This window comes from Nicotiana attenuata, chromosome 2, assembly GCF_001879085.1.
Source record: "Nicotiana attenuata strain UT chromosome 2, NIATTr2, whole genome shotgun sequence".
Classification (NCBI taxonomy): Eukaryota; Viridiplantae; Streptophyta; class Magnoliopsida; order Solanales; family Solanaceae; genus Nicotiana; species Nicotiana attenuata.
The window spans coordinates 80,684,353-80,706,498 of NC_031990.1; the positions used below are offsets into that span (position 1 = coordinate 80,684,353).

The 22,146-nt window shown below is 37.3% G+C and overlaps 2 protein-coding genes across 2 annotated transcripts; both read right to left on the reverse strand.

Annotated features, from left to right (window-relative positions):
- On the reverse strand, positions 2,561-3,945 carry LOC109213748 (nicotinamidase 2-like). Its single transcript, XM_019377582.1, has 3 exons — positions 3,548-3,945; positions 3,224-3,470; positions 2,561-2,687 (listed from the first exon to the last, which is right to left on the reverse strand). The coding sequence occupies exons 1-2, from the start codon at positions 3,873-3,875 to the stop codon at positions 3,232-3,234; spliced, it is 567 nt and encodes a 188-aa protein (XP_019233127.1). The 5' UTR covers positions 3,876-3,945; the 3' UTR covers positions 2,561-2,687; positions 3,224-3,231.
- LOC109213757 (succinate--CoA ligase [ADP-forming] subunit alpha-2, mitochondrial-like) lies at positions 5,203-15,659 on the reverse strand. Its single transcript, XM_019377590.1, has 7 exons — positions 15,233-15,659; positions 12,762-12,971; positions 10,945-11,115; positions 8,676-8,799; positions 7,937-7,998; positions 6,350-6,431; positions 5,203-5,787 (listed from the first exon to the last, which is right to left on the reverse strand). Exons 1-7 carry the CDS (start codon positions 15,461-15,463, stop codon positions 5,651-5,653), a joined length of 1,017 nt encoding a protein of 338 aa, XP_019233135.1. The 5' UTR covers positions 15,464-15,659; the 3' UTR covers positions 5,203-5,650.

The window sequence follows — 22,146 nt, forward strand, 5'->3', positions numbered from 1 at the left end:
ATCTGGTTATCTCACATTTTTTATGCAACTTTTCGATGATGTCAAAAGGGGGAAAAAGGTTGTGCTTTAAACAAGTGATGCTTACACTTTGAACAGTGATGTTTATAACCTAATGTACCCGGTTCTTGATGATAAGTGATATAAAGGAAAAATGTTTCTAACATTGTGTTGATGTTTGAGCTGAGTTCTGGCAGGGCTAAGCTTATGAAAAGCACAGAGTTTGTCATCATCAAAAAGGGGGAATTTGTTGGCCCAAGTAAAGGTTAGTTTTGAAGACTGGCAAAGGAACTCATGATGAACCAGGTCCATCCAGTGGTCCATCCCTCAGGTGCACAAAAACGGGCAGATTTGAGCATGTGGGTTGCACGTGATGGAGATAAGCTTAACTTGGTGTATTTAATATCTCCTGATCGAAAAGGTTGCATAATTGATAAGGAGAAGGACTCCTTAATCAAAGAGAACACTATTCAAGATAGGGAAGGAGTTAGAAGTTGAAATCAACTAGAACTCTTCCACCAAGGAAGAGTTGCATCAGAACTCTAGTTATTTCTTCATCTACTAACTCTATAAATTGCAGGATGTTCTCACATTAAAGTGTTGCACAAAAATGCAGAAGTTAAACGTGAATTGGGAGCAAAATAGCAAGGCTTTTTGCAAGCAGTTCGTGTGTGATTCAAGTGTGCAAACCAGAAGCTACATGAACCAGATTGAAGAACCAGCTCCATAAAGAGTTTTATGTATCTTTCTTTATTTCTAGTTCAATTGTAGTAGGTGTTTCATATTGTACCTTTCAGCTTTATCTAGAAGCAATTGTAATAGGTATTTTGAGTATTCAAGTTAGAGTTAACTTGAAGTTGTCGCAGCAGTTAGATGCTGGTTGCCACAACGGGATTAGAGTTAATCCTTAGGTTTACAAAGAGTTTTGTAAATGCAGTTTTGGCTCAGTGATTTTAGTGGAAGTTTGGGAAAATCCTACTGAGTAGTAGGTCGCGATTTTTTCACCTTTTGAGCCAGGTGTTTTCCACGTAAAATCTCTGTGTTCTTTATTTTATGTACTTTTAATTCCGCAAACAGTAGTAATAAGTACACCTAGAAGAACCAGGTCCTTCTAGAAGCAGTTTAAGCGAAAAATTGAGTACCACACAAATCACCCCCCTTCTTGTGTAGTATTGACGTTTAGAACATCACTATGTTTTGTGCTGCATTAAGCGTAAATCTGTACATGCTAATGATCATAAGGAATTAGGTGATCATATGGAAATAGCGGTCGGTGGAAACAACGTTGTTGCTGTTATGAATACCATGCTTTCGACAACTCAAGAACATGGCTTGCTATGTTACAAGTTCTTCAGAGGATCAAGGGACAGGTTTTCATGATTTGTGTCCTTCCAATCAATTCACATCATCCGAACATAATAATGCGTTTGATCAGTTGCAATTAGTGGAGAATATTGAAGAGATGGCACCTTCAGTTCAAAGTCATGTTGAATATGTTGGAAGTTCTTCGACAACTTCAAATCAATTCACATACTACTCGCCTGATAATAATGGCTTTCAGTTGCAACAATACCATAGTAATATTGAATGTGATGATAGGGCTACTGTTCCATCAACATTGGCTGAGATAATGAACAATATTGATCATGTGGATATGAAAGTGTACGAGTACCTCGGTAGTTTGCTAGCAGAAAAATCAGATACTGCAGAACCCCAGTTGCCTATCTACAATATTGATGAGCAGAACACCATGTGTCCAATGGCTCAAGGAAGTAGTACTGCCATGGTTAATGAAGAAAACATCGATGCTGGATCTGTGTCTGATCAGTGGTCAAAAGAGCAAGTGCACAACATTGAAGAGAGGGCACCTATCACTTTTACTGATATGTTAACATCATCAGATTACTATGCTGAGCCATGCTTAGTTATAAGCAGCGACGAGTGCTTCACAATGGAGGAATTATTGGGTTCTGATGATGATGATGTTATTGCAGTAGACTTAGGTTGGATGCCCACTGAGACTCAATAGGCAGGCTCCTTGAATCAAGTCATTAGTTATATTTGGATTGTTGCAGTATGCAAACAGAAGAGGAATGGTTACTTTGTACACTTCTTTTATAGGTGAAATTCTTTTATTGTAAATTAAGTATGAATACTATGGTAACATGCATGGAAGAGAGCTCATCTGTCAATTTTTTGTTCCTCTGTTCTTTACATTTTGTTTGGGTTCCTAATAAGTGATTCTATGCAGTGGAAGCTGGAAGATATTACACAGAACAAAGCTTAGAAATATCAATTCTTTACTACTTACTTTAAAGTGAGAAAGTTTGTTTTTATTAATTAGCTCGATTGCTTCTTGTAATACGATTTAAAGCTATCAATTAATTAGTAGTTTGAGGTGTACAAAGAATTGAAAATTGATTATGGTCTTCATTCATCCTAGGCTAGTGTATAAAAGTGTATTCAGAAGGTTTTAGTGCTTTTAGCCAATGGGGAAGCTATTATTTTTTCATATAACCCTTTATTCAGTGTTATCATTTCTTATATTGTCCAACCTAAGGTGGGACTCAAAGGCACAGTACTTCCATATAATGTTACTTGATTTCACTTAATATTTATTCTATCTTACATCTACTTATTCCAAAATCTTTGCTAGCTAGAGCTTCTCCACAATTCCTCCTCGCTAGTTTCTGCAAATAGCATGCACATTAGGATCTCATCATGAATATTACCAGTCAGCTACTAATCTATAACTAATTAACTATGGTAAACAACTAAAGGCGCAAAGTAATGAGCGAACCAATGGCTATGGTTATTCACAATTTTTTTTTTAAAGAGTACACAGAGCAATGTCTTGCAGGTGTGCTAATTCACAGGGGCGGATTTACGCTTGCCGAAGCGGTGTCACACGACACCGCTTTGTCGGAAAACTTTACTAAAAAGATGTATTACTGTACGGAAACAGATAAGTAAGAAAAAATGACACCACTTGACCTTAATAGTGTCTCGTGTGTTGGTAATGTGCTTGATTTTTCTAAGAGGTCAAAGGTTCAAACCTCAACTAGCATATTTTTCTTTTGCTAGTACGCAGGACCTTTTGTAACTTAAGACTCAACAAAATCAATAGACTAAGGTTATTTCTTGTCTAAAGGTATGATAATCAAAGTTATATTTCAATTCTTTTATAACCCCTAATTCACAATATTTTGTCATAGGTATTTGATACCTGAGTGCTCAGGAATTTGAAATCCTTTTGCAGTCGACCAAATAAGTGAAACCATAAGCTAAGTTGTTCAGTGTAGCATCATGCAATTCTGCTGAGGAAGTAGCAGTAGCATCTGTCGAAAAGAAGACTCTGAACCCTCTCACAAATGCCTCTCTGGCTGTGGTCTCACAACACAAGTTGGTCATTACTCCACTCACTATTACCTCCTTTATCCCCATCTCCAACAGTTTCTCCTCTAGGTTCGTATCTGAAAATGTTTGTAAAGAAAAATCTCTCTTTTTTAAAGTCTGTACCCCATCAAACATTATTAAAGTAGGAAATTACCTCTGAAGGCGCTGTAAGTGTGTTTTTCCACCACCAAGTCGCTTTCTCTTCGGTCCAACTCCGTTATGAGTTCAGCTTCAACGGTGCCATCTCTGATGACGTCTCCGTTCCACCACTCATAGAGCATGCCGTAGTCATCCGGTGACTTGTGACGGTGGCGCGTGAATATCACAGGCACGGAAGCCTGTCGGCAGAGGTCGATGGTGGTGTTGATAGCGGGGAGAATAGGCTTGGCCATGGAGTAGAAGTAATTCTGTATGTCTATCACTAAAAGAACCGCAGATTTCGGGTCTGGATTTCGCTTTCGGGTTTCATATGAGGATGCCATGGATAAAGATGAAGAGTGAAGGGAATAGAGATTATGGGGCTGATGTTTTATAAGCAGGCACGTAAGTTTCCACTTTCCAGGACCTTCCACCTGTTACTAGTCGTTTTCTATCACAACAGTAGGACTAAGTTTTGGACCTTAGCTTGTTGTGATTGTCACCACTCACCAACTAGTTGGGACACTGCCACGACCTCAACCCTAGGATTGCTGGAAAAATAGTTACTGTAGTACTTTTGCGTAGTCAAATATTGTTTCTGTGACTCGAAATCATGGTAATTTCATGTCTTCTAATCATTCATTGAACTAAAGTTCATCCTATTTGGCCGAGCTTCTGAAAAGTTAACAACAACAAGTTCAACGTACTCTCACAAATGGAATCTGGAAAGTTTAGTGTGTTCACAGATTTTACCCCACCTCGATGGTAGCGTTGTTGTTTTTAATAGACTCGTGGCTCACGAAAGACGAAAAGAAAAGCAATAACAATAACAAGATAATAAGAAAAACGAAGCGATAGGAACAACAAATATTACTAAAAAAAATAATAATAGAATACAAGACTAACACTAATACTCTCGACTACCTACTAGCCGTCTACCTTGATTCTCGACCTCAATATCTTCCTATCACGTGCTTCTGAAAAGTCAAAAGTGCTTATTTTTCTCAGAAGGTGCTTATTTTAGAGAATTAATGTGTTTGAGTAGTAGTCAATAATGGATAATGGATAAATTTAGCGAATTAGTATTAACTCACAAATGGCTAAAGAAACAGGAAATACTAGCATTTATACATTCTTTGCTCAGGGAGAAAAGAAATACTATTCATCGTGAATCCTTTGATTTCCCGCATCTTCTTTACACATAAGATTATTGTAGCACTCTAGACGATGAAGTAAATGGAATGACTTCTTTTGCAGGGAAGCTCCATGCTAAAAATGTCAATGGCGCTATTACACTTCTTCAAATACGAGTAGCTTTGTAATCATCCCCGATTGTTGATAACCAATGTTCTCACCGCTTCGCTTGGAAGAAAAAAAACTACTACTTCCGTTTTAATTTAGATGAGCTGATGAGGTAATTTAACTCGGTACGGAGTTTAAGAAAAAAAAAAAAAAGACTTGAAACTGTGGTCATAAAAACTTTAAGGGATTAAAGCTTTGTGAGATCATGACATTTGTATGGTTATAAAAGCTTCTCATCAAGAGTAAAATAGGTAAAATGAAAAGTTTAAAGTTGAATTATTTCTAAATTTAAAAATATGTCATTTATTTGGAACAGACTAATAGTACTCTACGCACAACATAGGTAGTGAACGAAAATCACACCCAGAACAGGGGGAAATATTTGTGCAGAATGACATTATAGAAATGTGACAATTAATGGGAAAATGAAAGGATCCCCCAGACGGGCAGATTATTAGCCATTTGGTTTACACAAATAATTTGCTATTACAAAAGAAGGAAGGGTAGGAAATAACACAGCTCTGGATTGTGAGTTTGCTTTGCTCCAAAAACATGCTGTTAACATAAATTGCATTACTGCAAACTGCAACATCCTGTCATAACATGAAAATTAGGATCTAATAACAGTGAATTCTAAAATGTCAACATTATAAACCCTTCCGCAGTTTCTTCTCGGTTCCTGGATAAACAAGTATATCCATCAAATTTCTCTTTGTTATTATCTTCCATGGTTAATGGTGGATAACCGGACATCATTTAGCATGTCCGCGAACAAGCAAACAAAAAAGTTTCCAAATGAAAATGTCATGCCACAGGCCTACACAAGACCCCTCTGTTTGAACACATCGAGCATTGAGGCTCCAATTTTCGCAGGAGATTCACACACTGTAACACCAGCTTCCTTTAGTGCCTTGATTTTGTCTTGGGCTGTTCCCTTTCCGCCTGATACAATAGCTGCACTTCCAAAAAGATCAGAATGAAACAATTACTCTAGGCATGACAGCAGGTAATATGACACATCTTTTTATAGCTCATGCAATTTCATTCATCATCATGATAATGCAGCAAAGCAAACTCAGTATATATCAGAATAACACAGCAGAAAAGCGGCCATACCCGTTCCTAATAAACTCAAGAGATAAGAAAAAGACTAGCTTGAATGGGCAGATAAAAAGAGAACAGAGCCAGGTTGTGCAATAGCATCCCTAGTACTTCCGAATATCAATAACCAGCAGATTGTTCTCACGAGTATCGACAAGAAACAGTTTGGATCTATTTTTTAATTTTCTCCCATTATTTTTTGGTTTAAGGGGGCATGGGAATGGAAGGCACAGTTCAGAATTAACATAGAATCAACCCATTTACGATTTTGACCAATGAGGAATTCTCCCATAAGACTGTTTAGTATGTAACCAAAAATCAAATTTAATCAGTTCCCAGATCAATTTAACTATCAATATCGAAGGTTACAGAGTCAAAATATTTAATGCATGCAAGTTGTTGGCCAACTCAGTACCTCCAGCATGACCCATTCGCCGTCCAGGAGGAGCTGTCAATCCAGCAATAAAAGCAACTACAGGCTTTTGAGTTCCACTTTCCTGTTTCAGGAGCAAAATACATAAAACCGCACAAATCGTATGAATACAAATATTATTCAGCTCAGCTTAAAATGCTATTAAACCCAGAGACATGGCAAGAACTGGATGTTAAGAAATTCTAGCATAATAATCAGCCAAAGATTCTAAACATCCTCTCTAAAATACGAGAAGCTAACAGAGTATCTTCTTCTTATGCTCCAGCAGCCACATCATTAACTTTCTCGTAATTCTCAAACAGGGAATGATAGAGCAGTGCATACAGATGCAGGATCAAAAGCTTAAAATTATTGGTTTGGTCTCTGTTAGACAATCTAGGGCAAATTAAGGGTGTAGAGGATATAACCACAAGCTTATACGTGGAAAGGAAATCAAAATGATGAACCAAGAAAAGTTATTCAACAAAAGAGCCAGTCAAAGAAGGCACAAATACATCTGGGCTTAAGAATGTTCTCTTTGCACAGGTTGAATCCAAAAACATAATGGTGTGGAAATTAAGAATTCCAACTCTGGAGGTACTTTAGGCCTTTCAAAAAGCACAATAAAAAGGAAGCAGATAGAAACGTGGAGATTTCAATCGGAAGTGAGACAGCAAATCTTCAGTCACAAGAGAAATGAGTTCACTGGTAAGGTATTCCAAGTTGTGCAAGGGACACCTAAAACGAGGGGATATTTTAATTAAACCACAGTTGAAAAGATAATAGAAAGAAGTGTGTACTTTTGGTGTATGGCAAGATGTTAAATCTCTGCTATGGTTGTTGGACTAAGACAAGAGATCAAGAAGCATGATCAAGAGGTAGAGTTATTTTACTTCTTTTACCTTGACAGCTGGCAAGGAAGAACATCCTCTGCCGGAAGGAATTTTGTACCTATTGGAACCAATACCATCTTGCCTAGTTTGGGGTGCACCCACAACATGGATAGGATTTCTGGTATTTTTTATTAAGATGTTTTCTTTTGAAATAAAATCTAGAGATTGAATAGCTTGAATGTGAGTGATATAGTTTACTCCTACTATTCCATGAGACTTAAGTGGTATAGAAATATTTCTGAAGAAAGAAGAACCCCATTTACATATACTACCTAAATCTGACAAAATTCTGGAATGTTGATAAATCAATCATCACTAAAAATTATTTCAGTGAACTTCAGTGGAGATGCAGTATAAACACTATACTGCATACCTTGAATGATATAGTTCCTTAATACCAAATACATCTCATTAAAATTTTATAGTGCTGGATATGAAGGAAATCCTTGGTACTTACCATAAGAAAACTGTTACTCCTGACAGTATCGCAGTAACAGCTTGGCACTCATAAATATGGCTAGGACTCTCATAAATAACTTTCCAAATCAAGGTGGACAGAAATTCACATCACCACAGGACTACCATGAAAGAGCATATGATTTATTCCATAAAATGCTGAATGAGCCAGCATATACAACAGTATAATCCTGACATTGGGATACTTTACTCTGACATAAATATTTCATTCATCACGAACCTTTATGAAGGCTGCAGCATCTTCTTCTGCTGTGCCACCAATCTCACCAATAAGAACAATACCTGTCATACGACGGGCACGTATAAATAGATTGAATGATCCTAACCTTCAGGATAATGCATAGATCTTCTAACTTCCGTTTATCATCTAATTCTCAGTTCCATACTATTTCTTTCTTGATAAGTGAGTCATTGTCAGTTCCTTATAAATGGAACAATAGGTTAAAGGCAGCAGAGAAGTCTGGGAAAAGTAAAAAACATTCGCAACCCATCAAATTTTAATTAAGAAAAGATAGTAAAGTAAATGAAAAGTAATCCTAAGGTCTAACAACACTATGGAGAAAAAGAAGTACCATTTCTAGAGACAATAAATGTGATAAAGGATTAAAAAGAGTTCTTCCCCTGGGTTGGGCGCTTGGTGATGGTCGTCAACGTAAATAGTAAGAAAATTTTCTTCTTCCCACTTTCTGGGGCTGGGCCCACCTCCATTTATAAAAGCCCTATAGCAAATTTTCCCCTACAAATTCTTGTCGCTTACCGTACACTATTGCACTCTGGTTGTAACAGATGTTAAGTTTAATCAGGAAATCTGGTAATTTTGGAAAATATAAGTAACTATCTTATTTTGTCATCTACTCTCTGCTAAGATATGCATATAACACTACCACACAGAAAAAAAACATGTCATCCTGGCCATCATCTGTAATACTTGGATTAATTAATCCTTCAATAAGGTTTACCTTCTGTCTGTGGATCAGCAACAAATTTCTCTAAGCAATCAACAAAGTTTGTACCATTGAAAGGATCCCCACCAATCCCTACACAGGTTGATTGCCCAAGGCCAACAGCAGTTGTTTGAAAAACCTGAAAAACAAATATCAAAAAGAATAGTTCAGGAAAAAAAATGCTTATAAAAGAAGAGCATATATATAGTAGATTACTATTCCCCAGGAAGATCAGATGATTCCCAATGCTGTTTTCTAAGAGAAAAATGTCCAAATTATCTCACACGCAGGGACTAGATTTTTTGAAACTGGATCGTTTTGACTTCTTTAGGCACCGCTTCCTACATTTTATTATCCCTTTATCTTCCCAACATTCACAATGACAGGGCACATTTACACATGGAGAATTCAATGATGAGAACCTTAAATCTCATCAATGAGAAAACCATAGAAAACAAACAGATTGACCTGTGTCTGGTTAACATGCAATAACCGCATTTTTTTTTTTTGGATAAAGCATGCAATAACAGCATTATTGACTTGGAAAATTTATTTCAAGGACCGATGACTTCCTAGATATAGCAAGTCCTATTAACATTCCACACACATAAATGTTTAGTGAATAACATGGTCAAAGGGGAAAGGCACAGAAATACATCAAGTCTGCTGGACTTTATAAGCAAAGCGCCATAAAAGATCGTGCAGTTTCAGTAAAATGCAGATTGAAAAAAGAAAAAATGAGAAAAAAGTATACGTAAAACAAGAAAAATAACTACAAATACAAGCACTAACTATATGGACAAAATAATAGAGAAAAGCTGCAATGCGAAATATATGATGTAAAAACAATATCATCCATTTAAATTTAAAAATTCAGATGCAAAGATACAGCTTTAATTTTTAATTCAGATTCAATGACTAGACATAACACATTCATTTCTTTATAACCAAGAAATCCATTGTTCCAACTTCGAAACTCCATGGTTAATGGGCCACCCCTCTACCCTTTTCCATTTAAATACCAAGAGCGTGGTGCACTAGATAGGATTCAAACTCGTGAAGTGTGCCTAGCACACACATAAGCTAGGCAAAACACCTCGCCTCCATTGCACCAGATTCCGAGCTTAAGCGCACTTATAACAATGTTAATATAGACACCTCAAACCAATAACCATCACTAAATATTAAAAGGTTTAAGATCATATTTATCAAGAGACTTACTTTTTCCCTTAGAAATAGTTGTAAAAGTAAGAGGGAAAAGAAACTCAAAATAAGGTTTTAACTTTTTAGCCAATAAATTACTGATAAAATATATGCCCTAGACATAAATGACACTGGATCTTTTCAGACCACCAAAACATCTTTAGCCAACTACATTTATTGTCCCCTCTAGTGATGGTGCCAAAAATTCAATCAAATAGAGTTTTTTGCCCCTCTAAATGGTGCCAAAAGTGATACTATTTCAAGACATGGTTTTTCTTTTGCTGCAACAGTTAATGCACCCAACAACCCCTCCCTCTTTGACAACCATAAAGGGAATCTGAATTCTCTCATTTCTTCTCTTCAAGGCACAGTCTTGCTAGATATACATTCAAAATTAAGCAGCAGAAACAACTCCATCAAGTGTTTAAACAATGACCTATTAGCACAATGTCTTCTACAAGCAGCAATGAGACTGGGATTTATGGATCAATAATAGATCACCAAATAAAAATAACATCCTATTCATGTTTCACAAAGTTTGCATTCAGCTAGATTCTTTTAACATTTTAACCACAACTATGTTCGCTTGGCACCGGAAGAATTGCTCATAGATTCCCTACCACTCTCAAGCGACAGTTAGTGTCCCTCGTTCCCCTCTCTGCTTTAAAACCTTTTTTTCTTTTGAATAAGGTATATAATTTTATTGATGTGGAAAAAGCTCCTGTATACAAGCATGAAGTAAAAAAGCTACACACCAAAAATGGCCACTATGAAAAACATCAATCTTTTGTCTAACGAGGACCTCATGTGTACACCAAAAATCACTAAAAACATGAAGCTGTTCCTATACCTTCAAGCGTTCGCATATTTCTTGCCTTCAAAACCTACGAGTGAGGGTTTTCGAAAACAGGTAGGATTTTGGAAAAAGCAAATATCTAAGAGATCCTTTATTTTTTGGAAATATGGCAGAATCTTCTAAGCCTCCAAATCTTTAGCGGCTCATCATGAATATGAGGGGTGCACATAATACGTACAGTTTAAACAAGTTTAATAGAAAAATTTTACAGAGAATAAATCTTACCGCTTCATATGTCAGCGTACCAGATCGAGAAACAATTCCGATACGTCCTGGTTTGTGAATGTATCCAGGCATAATACCGATTTTGCACTCTCCTGGTTTTATAATACCTGGACAATTTGGACCAATCAGCCGAGTTTTAGATTGCTTCTTGAGAGCTGCTTTTACGCGAACCTGTAATTGCATGGGAAACCCAGGCAAAGAAAACAAGCCAGTGAGAGAATAACAGAGTGAAAAGACAAAAATGTGCAAGCTCAATTAACAAGCTAATCCCAATAATAACATTTACTGAATCAACTCAAAAACAAAGGATCATAACCCCCAAAAACAATTTATATAACCCTGAAAATAAACTCATCTAAGGGATTATTACTTGCAATCAAAATTAGCTTATTGTAATTTCCCTTTATTCGTATTTTCTTGTTGAGTCGAGCAGCTGGAAACTAGAGTTTAAACCTTAAAGTTGAGCATTCAGTTCTGAGAAACCCTGTCCAATCTAGTTGTCAAGAACCCATCTTAATGCATTCAATAATTAGGACTACAGCTTCAAAGCTAATCCAAGTAGAAGTGAAACAAATGTTATAAATGTCTTATGGCAAAAACATTCTTTTCTTTTCTAAATGGACATTGAAAGGGATCAAACCCCTTTCACCATTTCATCTTCTGCATGATGAAGAAAAATATCGATATTGCCCCTAATGACTATAATAATACATAAATCAACAAGAATGGCAACAATGTTTGACACATAAAATACACGAGCAAAATGACTAAAGCTGAACAAATAAAAATGACGGAGGGTGAACAAAAATGTTAATGTGAGATGTTCCTTTCCATTTTAATACAATTTCAGCCCATTTGCTCTTTTTTGGGGATCAGTCAGCCCATTTGCGCATCTTAACACATCCATCATGACAAAAAGTTTTAGATTTCAGCCTTCGTTGATAATCTTTGTTGTCGGGAGATACAAATAAGGTTCCCATATCCGTGAGTTTATACAAGAGATTGGCATTAGGCTAGTACTTGTTTCCCCTAGTTATGGATGAGCTAAATAACAACAAACAGGATTAAGTCCCATGGTTTATACTATATGCGGACAGTTAATGGCTCAATAGATACTATCCCCTCCAACTAGCACTAAAATTCCTTTTACACACATTTTCTTTCCGGCAACCTATTACACACTTTAACTTGAAAAATCCGTAGTTAGGACCCTTTGAACGGTCTAAGACCACATCTTCCTAAGAAATGCATTACACGATCAATGCCAGCACGACAAATGCCATTGCATTAGAACACTTCATCACTCCTAAGTCATTAGATACAATGAATGTTGGGCCACAATGGTATCACCCTAAAAGACTCCTAAAAAGCATAGGACCTAAAGTAAACATACTAACATGACTAGGTTATCAAAGAAATATATTAACATGACTAAAGTATATTTTCAACTAATTGGTATCACCTACATAAATGTTGTTCTTCCGTTGTGCCCTATCTTTCGTTGAGTCTACAGTGATTTCAAATGATTGTAAGTTTTTCAAGACAACTTCCTTCTATGTAATATCGAGACAACTTCCTTTCCAAAGAGTGAAATGTAAAAAGAAGAAAAACTATGTATTACTACATCGTAGTATATTTCTCCAAAAAGATTTTGTATGTCTCTAAATCATTGAATTGTAAATCTCCAAATTCTTGTGCAAGGGTAGAGTAGAATGTATTCACCAGCTCTGGTCTCCAGCTATAATTTAAAGACAATTCACTTATCTTTAATCAGAAAAAAAAAAGGAGAGTTCCAGTAGAATGGATTTGTATCTTACCATATCATGCTGAGGAATTCCCTCAGTGATGCAGACAACTAAGTCCAATTCAGCCTCCATGGCCTCCATAATAGCTGCTGCAGCAAACGGTGGAGGAACATAGACCACTGAAGCATTAGCTTTTGTTTCTGCTTTTGCCTCTGCAACAGTATTGAAAACAGGAAGCCCCAAATGTTCTGTACCACCCTTTTTGGGTGTCACTCCACCAACCTATTTAAGCACAGGAAAGACAAAATGAGCACTAGAGAACTATCTCTTTCCAAAGTCTCTTAAAAAGAGAGGGGGCGGATATCCATTATGATTAAACAACAAACTTTCCAAATAATTTCATTAAAGAACAACTGTCTACAATAGGCGCAGATCATACAAAAAATCACATTTTCTTCATGGGCTAGAAATCAATAAGGAGCTCAATAATAGAAAGGAATTTAAATACTTGCTCAAATGAAATCAATCTGAAGGCTGCAAATAATACCAACTTAAACAAGCTAGCAGCATTACTAACAGTGACAATCCCAAGGAAACATTAGAAAACAAAAACGAAGAGAAGACCTTGAAGACACAAGGAGTTTAAAACATCATAAGAACTTTTGTTTTGGATAACGATGGTGTTTGGGCCAACTTGCGCGCACTTTGACTATTTCACTGGATACCTATTACCTCCCACCAGCAGAGGTACCGAGTAATTTTGCCTACCAAGGCTTAGGCAGATGAAAAGAAATCACCCAGCATCTTTTGCCTCTACTGGGATATGAGTCCTAGTCAGAGGCGGATCCAGGATTTAAAGTCTATGGGTTCAACTTTAAGATTTTTAATCTTGAACATATTATATTTTTAAAGTTATGGGTTCAGATCTACTATTTATTCCAACGTTATTGAATTTTTACATATAAATTTATACCCCGCGTTAAAAGTTATGGGTTCAATTGAACCCGTCTCTTTTACCTTACATCCGCCCCTGGTCCTAGTCTCCCATGGTTTTCATCTCACTTAATTGACAATTAGGCTATTCATTAACCACCAGGTCACACCCTTAGATGTGCATCATACATGAACTTTTGACATGAGTATGAGTGAAAGAACTATGATGCTTACAATACGAATCATTTCCAAAGGAAGAAAGCACTATTATAGACATCCATAACGAACTGCTAACGAATAAGCCAGAAGAAAGGGCTAAGTGCTAACACTATTATGGCTAGGCAGTCTATCACAAGAATGTGCAGAAAGGATGCAACTGCTTATTGGAAAACTAATCCTCGGAACAGATTGGGACGTCTCAAAGATAATCTCTAATAATCATAAGGCTTATGCAACTTTTTGAAAGAGCTTCAACTTGGAAAACGTTTTGCTTTTGGCTGTCTGCCTGTTCTGCATTTCCCTAATGTGAGCGTAGCGCCTAAAAGTGCTTTCTGAAATGAAATATTCAGACATTATCGGTAACCTAAGCATGTATAACATTAATGGACCCTAATGTGCACATAAGAAATAGAAAATGTTAAGAAACAACTTGTTTCATCTTGAAAGAAAAAACAGAAATCAATTGACTGAAATTGTAGCATTATCCACACAAAATCACAGTTTAACAGAATTATACAATTAATACTACACTCGGTGGAATGAAAGAGAGCTCAGTCTTAAGATACTTTATCCAATATAGGATCTTGTCAATATCCCAAGGTCAAATAGTTGCAGGTTATCTTCCCGGTGAATTATATGACCGTATAAATTGAAAGACATTGAAGTTGACATAACAATTCCCATTTCAGTAAAACATAACTCCAGACTACTGTAGTCCGGGAATCCAGACTTACAAGGTTGCCTACCCCAGATAGTGAGAACTTTAAACAAACGAACCAGCAGCCACTTGTACATCAATATTGAAAGGTACTTGACCATCATGACTGAGGATAAGATAACAACTAATTACATGATCCTTAAATATAAACTGAAGAATAATTACTGAAATATTAGACCATTCTCAAATGTAACTAAGAAAAAGGTCATATTCTAATCAATTTTCCTAAAAATGGTAAGGCTTATCCGAAGCATGAACAAGCAGTAAACCAAGTCCAACTAATCATCAGCAATTTGAGATCTGTTATGGTCTCGTTTTGATAGAACAGTGGGTGTGTGAGATCGTCAAAATTGGATTTCAAAGAAATTTGAAGCAGTAATATCTTCATTTCACTATTATGTCCTCTTTCATGGATCAAAAAAGGAATAACAAAAACGCCATGTTACCCAGCGTGTAGCAGGTGCGGGTACACCCGCTGCTTTCAGCTCAAACTATAAATATATAACTGAGTTTCTGTAAACACATAGTATAAAATTATACTAAAATTGTGATGTTATGGTACTAATGCATCCACTGGTCTAAAATTCAAGATCCACCTCTGTTACACAAACAAACTGTCACTAACTAGAATGTGTAGACACGTTACAGGTAAAATGAAAGAGGGGAGGAGTACCATTTTGGTGCCATATTCAATGGCCTGTTCGGTATGGAAAGTGCCGTTCTTGCCGGTGATGCCTTGACAGATGACACGTGTGTTCTTATCAACGAACACAGCCGGCGAAGGCGGTGGCGATCCAAAGAATCTGTACTGCTGCCACAAGGACGAAGATGCAGAGGGTGTGGGGCTGCTAGAGTTCAGCTTTGTTGACAGATTTGCAATCAGTCTGGTGGCTTGGCGAGCCATGGATGCTCTTACTGTAAACCTTCTCTTTTCTGCGATTTATGGTGGCGTTTTTGGTGGCGTTCTGTATATGTAATGGAGCGGCAAAAGTAGTGAAAGTCTTCTCAATCGGAAAAGTTGAACTTGAAAGGGCGACCGAGGAATATTCTTCGGGGCGAAAGTGATGGGTCTCACTTGTCACCCAATTTCGAATCGGGTCTTGCCTTTGTTTCCTTGATTGTGCCCTTTTTTGTTTGCTCTAATAATGGACGTACTGATGCGCCACATCTATTCAGGGGAGGTATCGTGGTGCATGCTATTTACAGATGATATTATATTTATTAACAAGATGCGAGATGGTGTCAATGCGCAATTAGAGGTATGGAGGCAAGACTCTAGAATCTAAAGGTTTCAAGTTGAGCAGGACCAAGACTGAATACTTGGAGTGTAAGTTCCGTGGCGAGACTCGGGGAGGGGAAGGGGAGGTGAGGATGGACTCGCAGGTCATCTCTAAGAGTGGAAGTTTTAAGTACCTTGGGTCTATTATTCAGGGGATGGGGAGATTGATGAAGATGTCACACATTGAGGCGGATGGATGAAATGGAGACTCGCTTCCGGTGTTTTGTGTGACAAGAAGGTGCCACCGAAACTTAAGGGTAAGTTCTACAGAGTGGTGGTCAGACCAACGATGTTGTATAGGGCTGGGTGTTGGCCAGCCAAGATCGCTCATGTCCAGAAGATAAAGGTAACAGAGATGAGGATGTTGAGATGGATGTGCGGGCACACCAGATTAGATAGGATCAGAAATGAGTTTATTCGCGACAAAGTGGGTGAGGCCCCTATTAAGGACAAGATGCGGGAAGCGTGGCTTAGGTGGTTTAGTCATGGGAGGAGAAGGAGCACAGACGCCCCGGTGAGGAGGTGTGAGAGGTTGACATTAGAGGGCCAACAGAGAGGTAGAGGTAGGCCAAAGAAGATGTGGGGAGAGGTGATTAGGCAAGACATAGCGCAACTTCAGCTGACCGAGGACATGACCCTTGATGGGAAGGTATGGAGGTCGAGGATTAGGGTAGTAGAGTAGGTAGTCTAGAGTGTTCATAACAGTAGTATTGTCACGTAATCTCGCTTTCTGTTGGTAATAGGTTTTTATGACTAACGTTGTTTGCTTTCATTGTTGATCACCTTACTATCTTGTTATTTTGTTCTGCTTTTATATGGCTTTTTGTTACTGTCCCTTCTTGGCTATATTTTCATTAATGTGGTGCTTATGCTTTCCTGAGCCGAGGGTCTATTGGAGACATCCTCTCTATCCTCACAAGGTAAGGGTAAGGTCTGCGTACACACTACCCTCCCAGACCCCACAGTGTAGGATAATACTGGTTATGTTGTTGTTGTATTGATGCTTCCCAAAAGATAAAAATATAAAAACAAAAAAATGGTTTTAGTAATATTGTAATTAGTTATGTTAGAATTATTTGTTATCTGATTGTTTGGTTTGATGTATTTAAAAAATATGCATTGCATAATTTTTTTAAAACATTATTTGTTAACAAAAATACTCTTCGCAAACTTGAAAAAATACTGGAAAGGATTTTAGAAAAGGTTTTTGAAAGGGCAGTTTTGATTTTATATATGCTTATCCATGCGCTATAAATTATGGTATTGCTAATGTCATAGTTTACTGTGTATAAGAATAGTACTGAATATGGTGTATAACTAATACAAGTATTTGTTATAATAGGTTATAAAACACTACCAAACAAGAGATTAATAATACCATAGCTAATACAAATATTATTTTTCCACCCCTAAGGTCTTTGACTACAAGTCTAAAAAGATTACTCCTTTAGCTCGTCTAGATGCTAGAATAACGTTTACTCAAAGCAAAAAGGGGCAGAATTCACAAAAATTCTCCAAAATTTGGCTTGGATTATTAATTCTCTTTAAATTATGTGAAGTCCTTGTGAGAAATAACACACCGAAAAACTATATTATTGATGTGTTTAAGCTATACTACAAGGACCCCTATTTATACCAATACACAATACATACATTACTCCTATTCCATGTAGGACTATGACTATTTACATGAACTAACTCTAGCACTCCCCTCAAGATAGTGCATATAAATTAAATATATCAAGCTTGTTACATATATAACTAATACGAGGACCAGTGAGGGACTTGGTGAAAATATCTGCAAGTTGATCATTTGACTTTACAAACTTTGTAACAATATCTCCTGAGAGAATCTTTTCTCTAATGAAGTGACAGTCAATCTCAATGTGTTTAGTCCTCTCATAGAACATTAAATTTGATGCAATATGAAGGGTAGCCTAATTATCACATACAAGTTCCATCTGGTTGGTTTTTTTTCAAATTTTAACTCTTTGAGCAACTGTTTGATCCAAACTAGCTCACATATTACCATAGCCATCGCTTGATATTCTGCTTCTATACTAGATCGAGCAACTACATTCTGTTTCTTGCTTTTCCAAGAGACCATATTACCTCATATAAAACACAATATCCAGATGTGAAATGTCTATCAGAAGGTGATCCTGCCCAATCAGCATCTGCGTATCTAATAATATGCTCATGACCCCGATCCTCGAATAGCAGTCATTTACCTGGAGCTGATTTTATATACCAAAGAATTCAAATAACTGCATTCCAATGACTATTGCAGGGAGAGTCCATAAACTGACTTACAACACTCATAGGAAATGAAATGTTAGGTCTAATCACAATGAGGTAATTCTATTTGCCAACCAACCGCTTATATCTTGCATGATCGCTAAGAGGCTCCCTCTGTCCTGGCAGAAATTTTAATATGAGTGTCAACAGGTCTGAAACCGATCATTCATGTCTCCTCAATAATGTCTAAAGCAAATTTTCTTTGTGAAATAACAATACCTGAGCTAGACTAAGCAACTTCAATACCTAGAAAGTACTTCAATCTGCCTAGATACTTAGTTTGGAAGTGCTGAAAGAGATGTTGCTTTAAATTAGTAATACCATCCTGATCATTGCTAGTGATAACAATATCACCAACATAAACCACCAGATAAACAGATTAAGAGAAGAATGCCGATAAAATACTGAGTGATCAGCTTCAATACGAGTCATGCCGAGCTCCTGAATAACTATGCTGAACTTTCCAAACCAGGCTAGAGGAGATTATTTCTAACCATAAAGTGACATGTGCAATCGACATACAAGACCACTAGAACCCCCCTGAGCAACAAAACCAGGTGGTTGCTATATATAAACTTCATCCTCAAGATCACCGTAGAGAACGACATTCTTAATGTCCACTGATAAAGAGGCTAATGACGAACAACAGCCATGGACAGAAAAAGGTGAACAGATGCGAGTTTAGTCATGGGAGAGAAGGTGTCACTATAATCAAGCTCAAATATCTGAGTATAACCTTTTGCAACCAGACAAGGTTTAAGCCGATCAACCTGGCCATCCGAACCAACTTTGACAACATAAACCCAACGATAACCAACAATAGACTTACCTGAAGGAAGAGGAACAAGCTCCCAAGTACCACTCGCATGTAAAGCATACATCTCGTTAATCATTGTTTGTCGCCATCCTGGATGAGATAGTGCCTCACCTGCATACTTAGGAATGAAAACAATGGACAAAGATGATACAAAATTAGAATGGGAATATGACATATGGTGATAACTTAAACCAACATGATGGAGGTTAGTATTAATTGTGGATAATACACCTTTCCGAAGTGTAATCGGTGGACTAGGAAGAGATAAGTCTACAATAGGTGCAAAAGCTGATGCAGGACGTGAATCATCTGGGCCTGATGCTGGACGTGGACGACGATGATAAGTCAAAAATGGTGGCTTTATGGATGGAGATGTAGGAGGAGAAACTGTAGACTCCTCTGAAGTTGGTATAGGTAGGAGTGGTTGTGGTAGTATTTTAAATGTCGATGGGGATGTAAGAAAAGGAACAATAGATTCCTCACAAGTAGGTACATGTAAGGCCTCAGATATATCTATATGATCAAATGAAGTAAATTAAGGCTGAGACTCAAAGAACTCGACATCGACTGGCATAAGATACCTATGAAGATCAGGTGAGTAGCAATGATACCCCTTTTAAACCAGAGAATAGCCAAGGAAGACACATTTGAGAGCACGAGAAGCTAATTTATATTTTTTGGGAGCTAAACATGTACGCCCAAAAATACGATAAGGAAAAGAATATAAGGATGACTTAGGGAACAATACTGAATGTGCAATCTGATTTTGAATGGAAGATGAAGGCATCCGATGAATTAAGTAACAAGTTGTACGAACTACATCACCCAAAAAATGGAGCGGAACATGGGACTCAATGAGAAGTGTGAGAGCAGTCTTAATGAGATGCTTATTCTTTCTCTCTGATACCCCATTCTGTTGAGGAGTATACGGACAAGATATCTGATGGATAATTCCTTGAGAATTCATAAACTGCTGAAACTAAGAGGATAAATATTCTAAGGCATTATAACTACAAAAATTGCGAATAGAAACACCAAACTGAGTTTTAATTTCAGCACAAAAACTCTGGAATATAGAAAATAACTCAGAACGATCTTTCATTAGGAAAATCCTAGTACATCTTGAGTAATCATCAAATAAACTAACAAAATAACAAAATTCTAATGTTGAACTGACTCTACTAAGACCCTATATATCATAATGAACTTAAGAAAAAACAGACTCTGTACGACTCTGAGTTCTACGTGAAAATAAAGTCGATACAACTTACAGTCTAATATAGATAAACTAGCCACCATCTTTTGAAGCTTGGATAAACTCAGATGTCCTAAACGTTTGTGAATTAGGTCTGGAGGATCTGTAACTGGACATGATGTAGAGGGATTGGGTGAGTTAAGGTAGTAAAGGCCTTATGATTCACGCTTTGTGCCAATCGTCTGTCCCGTACTGCGGTCCTGCATAATAAAAGAATCATCAATAAATATATGCTACAATGGAGGGCACGAGCCAAACGACTAACAGATGCAAGATTAAAAGGGCAATCGGGACATAAAGAACAGAATCTAAAGTGACAGAGGACAGTGGATTAGCTTGTCCAACTCCGTTTGCTTTTGTTTGGACTCAATTGGCTAAAGTAGTATTGAGAAGGGACTGTGAATAAATAATATTCGACAAAAAGTGACCTATTATCATAAATATGATCAGAGGCGCCTAAGTCTATGACCCATGGTCCAAGAGTAGTAGACTGGAAAACACAAGCAAAGGAATTACCAACAGCAGAAGTATCAGTCTGAGAGATAAAGGCTATTTGTAGAGGTGTCTTCTTAGTTGCTCGATACTGAAGGAACTTATTATACTCCCCTCAGATAAAGAAAACTCATGGTTACCTGCAGTCTCGGTCTGAGCAACACGAGCATTTCTATGTGGTTGACCATGTAGAGAGTAACAAAACTCACGACTGTGCCCAAACTTATTACAATAAAAACAATTTGGTCGAGTTCTTCCAAAACGACCTCCTCGTCTATTCTCCATAGTCTGAGGTGCCCGATTTTGCACTACCTGGGATGCGAGAACAGAGGAGTTAGTTATCTGTAATGATATTACTGTGTGGCTGGGCGCTGCAGCGAGGCAAAGTAATCGAGAGAGTATCATCAATTGTAGGGACAATCAGACTAGCCAAAATTTGGTTGCACACTAAATTAAGGTTATTAGGAGTCCAAAGAAGGTAAGAACTAGAAACATCTTCTGTTGTTGCTCTTGTTGCTTTTCAACACTAGTAGAAACTGGCATCAACTTCTCAAATTCCTTCATGACTACTTGTACTTGTCCCAAGTAAGTAGACATATCTAATTCATGTTTTTTTTAAATTTATCATCCACGATATCACATCATAGAAATGAGATATGTCATTAGCATATAAAGCGTGAGCCTTTTCCCAAACTAAATAACATGTGTGGAGTAGACGAAACAAGGACATCAACTTAAAATCAATAGATCGCCATAAGATACTATACAACTGAGCGTCGATCTTCTCCCAAAGTGCTTTGGCCTTTTCATCTCCTTCGCTAGCCTTTTTGGTTAAATGAATTGAATACCTTGAACTTTACACCACAACTCGACAGACGAAGCCCAAGTTAGGTAGTTTGAACTTTCCATTAAAGGCGTTGAGTTAATCATAATACTGGAACTTCCAGAACCTCTGTTTTTAGACCCAAAAACATCAAATCCCAAATACATCGTTGGATTGAAAAGAGGTCTAGCAAATTATCACCAAATAACACAAAGAATCAACTATAGTTGCCAGAAAATACTGTATAGCTGTCGAAAAAATACTGTAGCTACCAAGAATGTTTCAAAGTGAAATAAAATAGTATGGGTAGGCTCGGAAAAGGTAGGCTACCACATTGTTCCAAAGAAATTTTTTCAAAAAATAGCCGAAATAGATCTCGCCAAAATTCCTATCTTCTGATCAGAGCGCGAGGGGTCGTTTGTGTGAGATCTTTTTTCGGGTTTGGTCGCGAAAGTCTTGGGGACTCTAGGGTGGTGTTGGTTTTCGCACAACACCAACAGAGACTGATTTGACGTAAATCAGCCCTAGAATGTCGCCGAAATTTGACGCACAACAACTGTCCAACTTTTTTTAGATGTGTCTCACTCATACTCTGATACTATGTGAGAAATGATACACCAAAA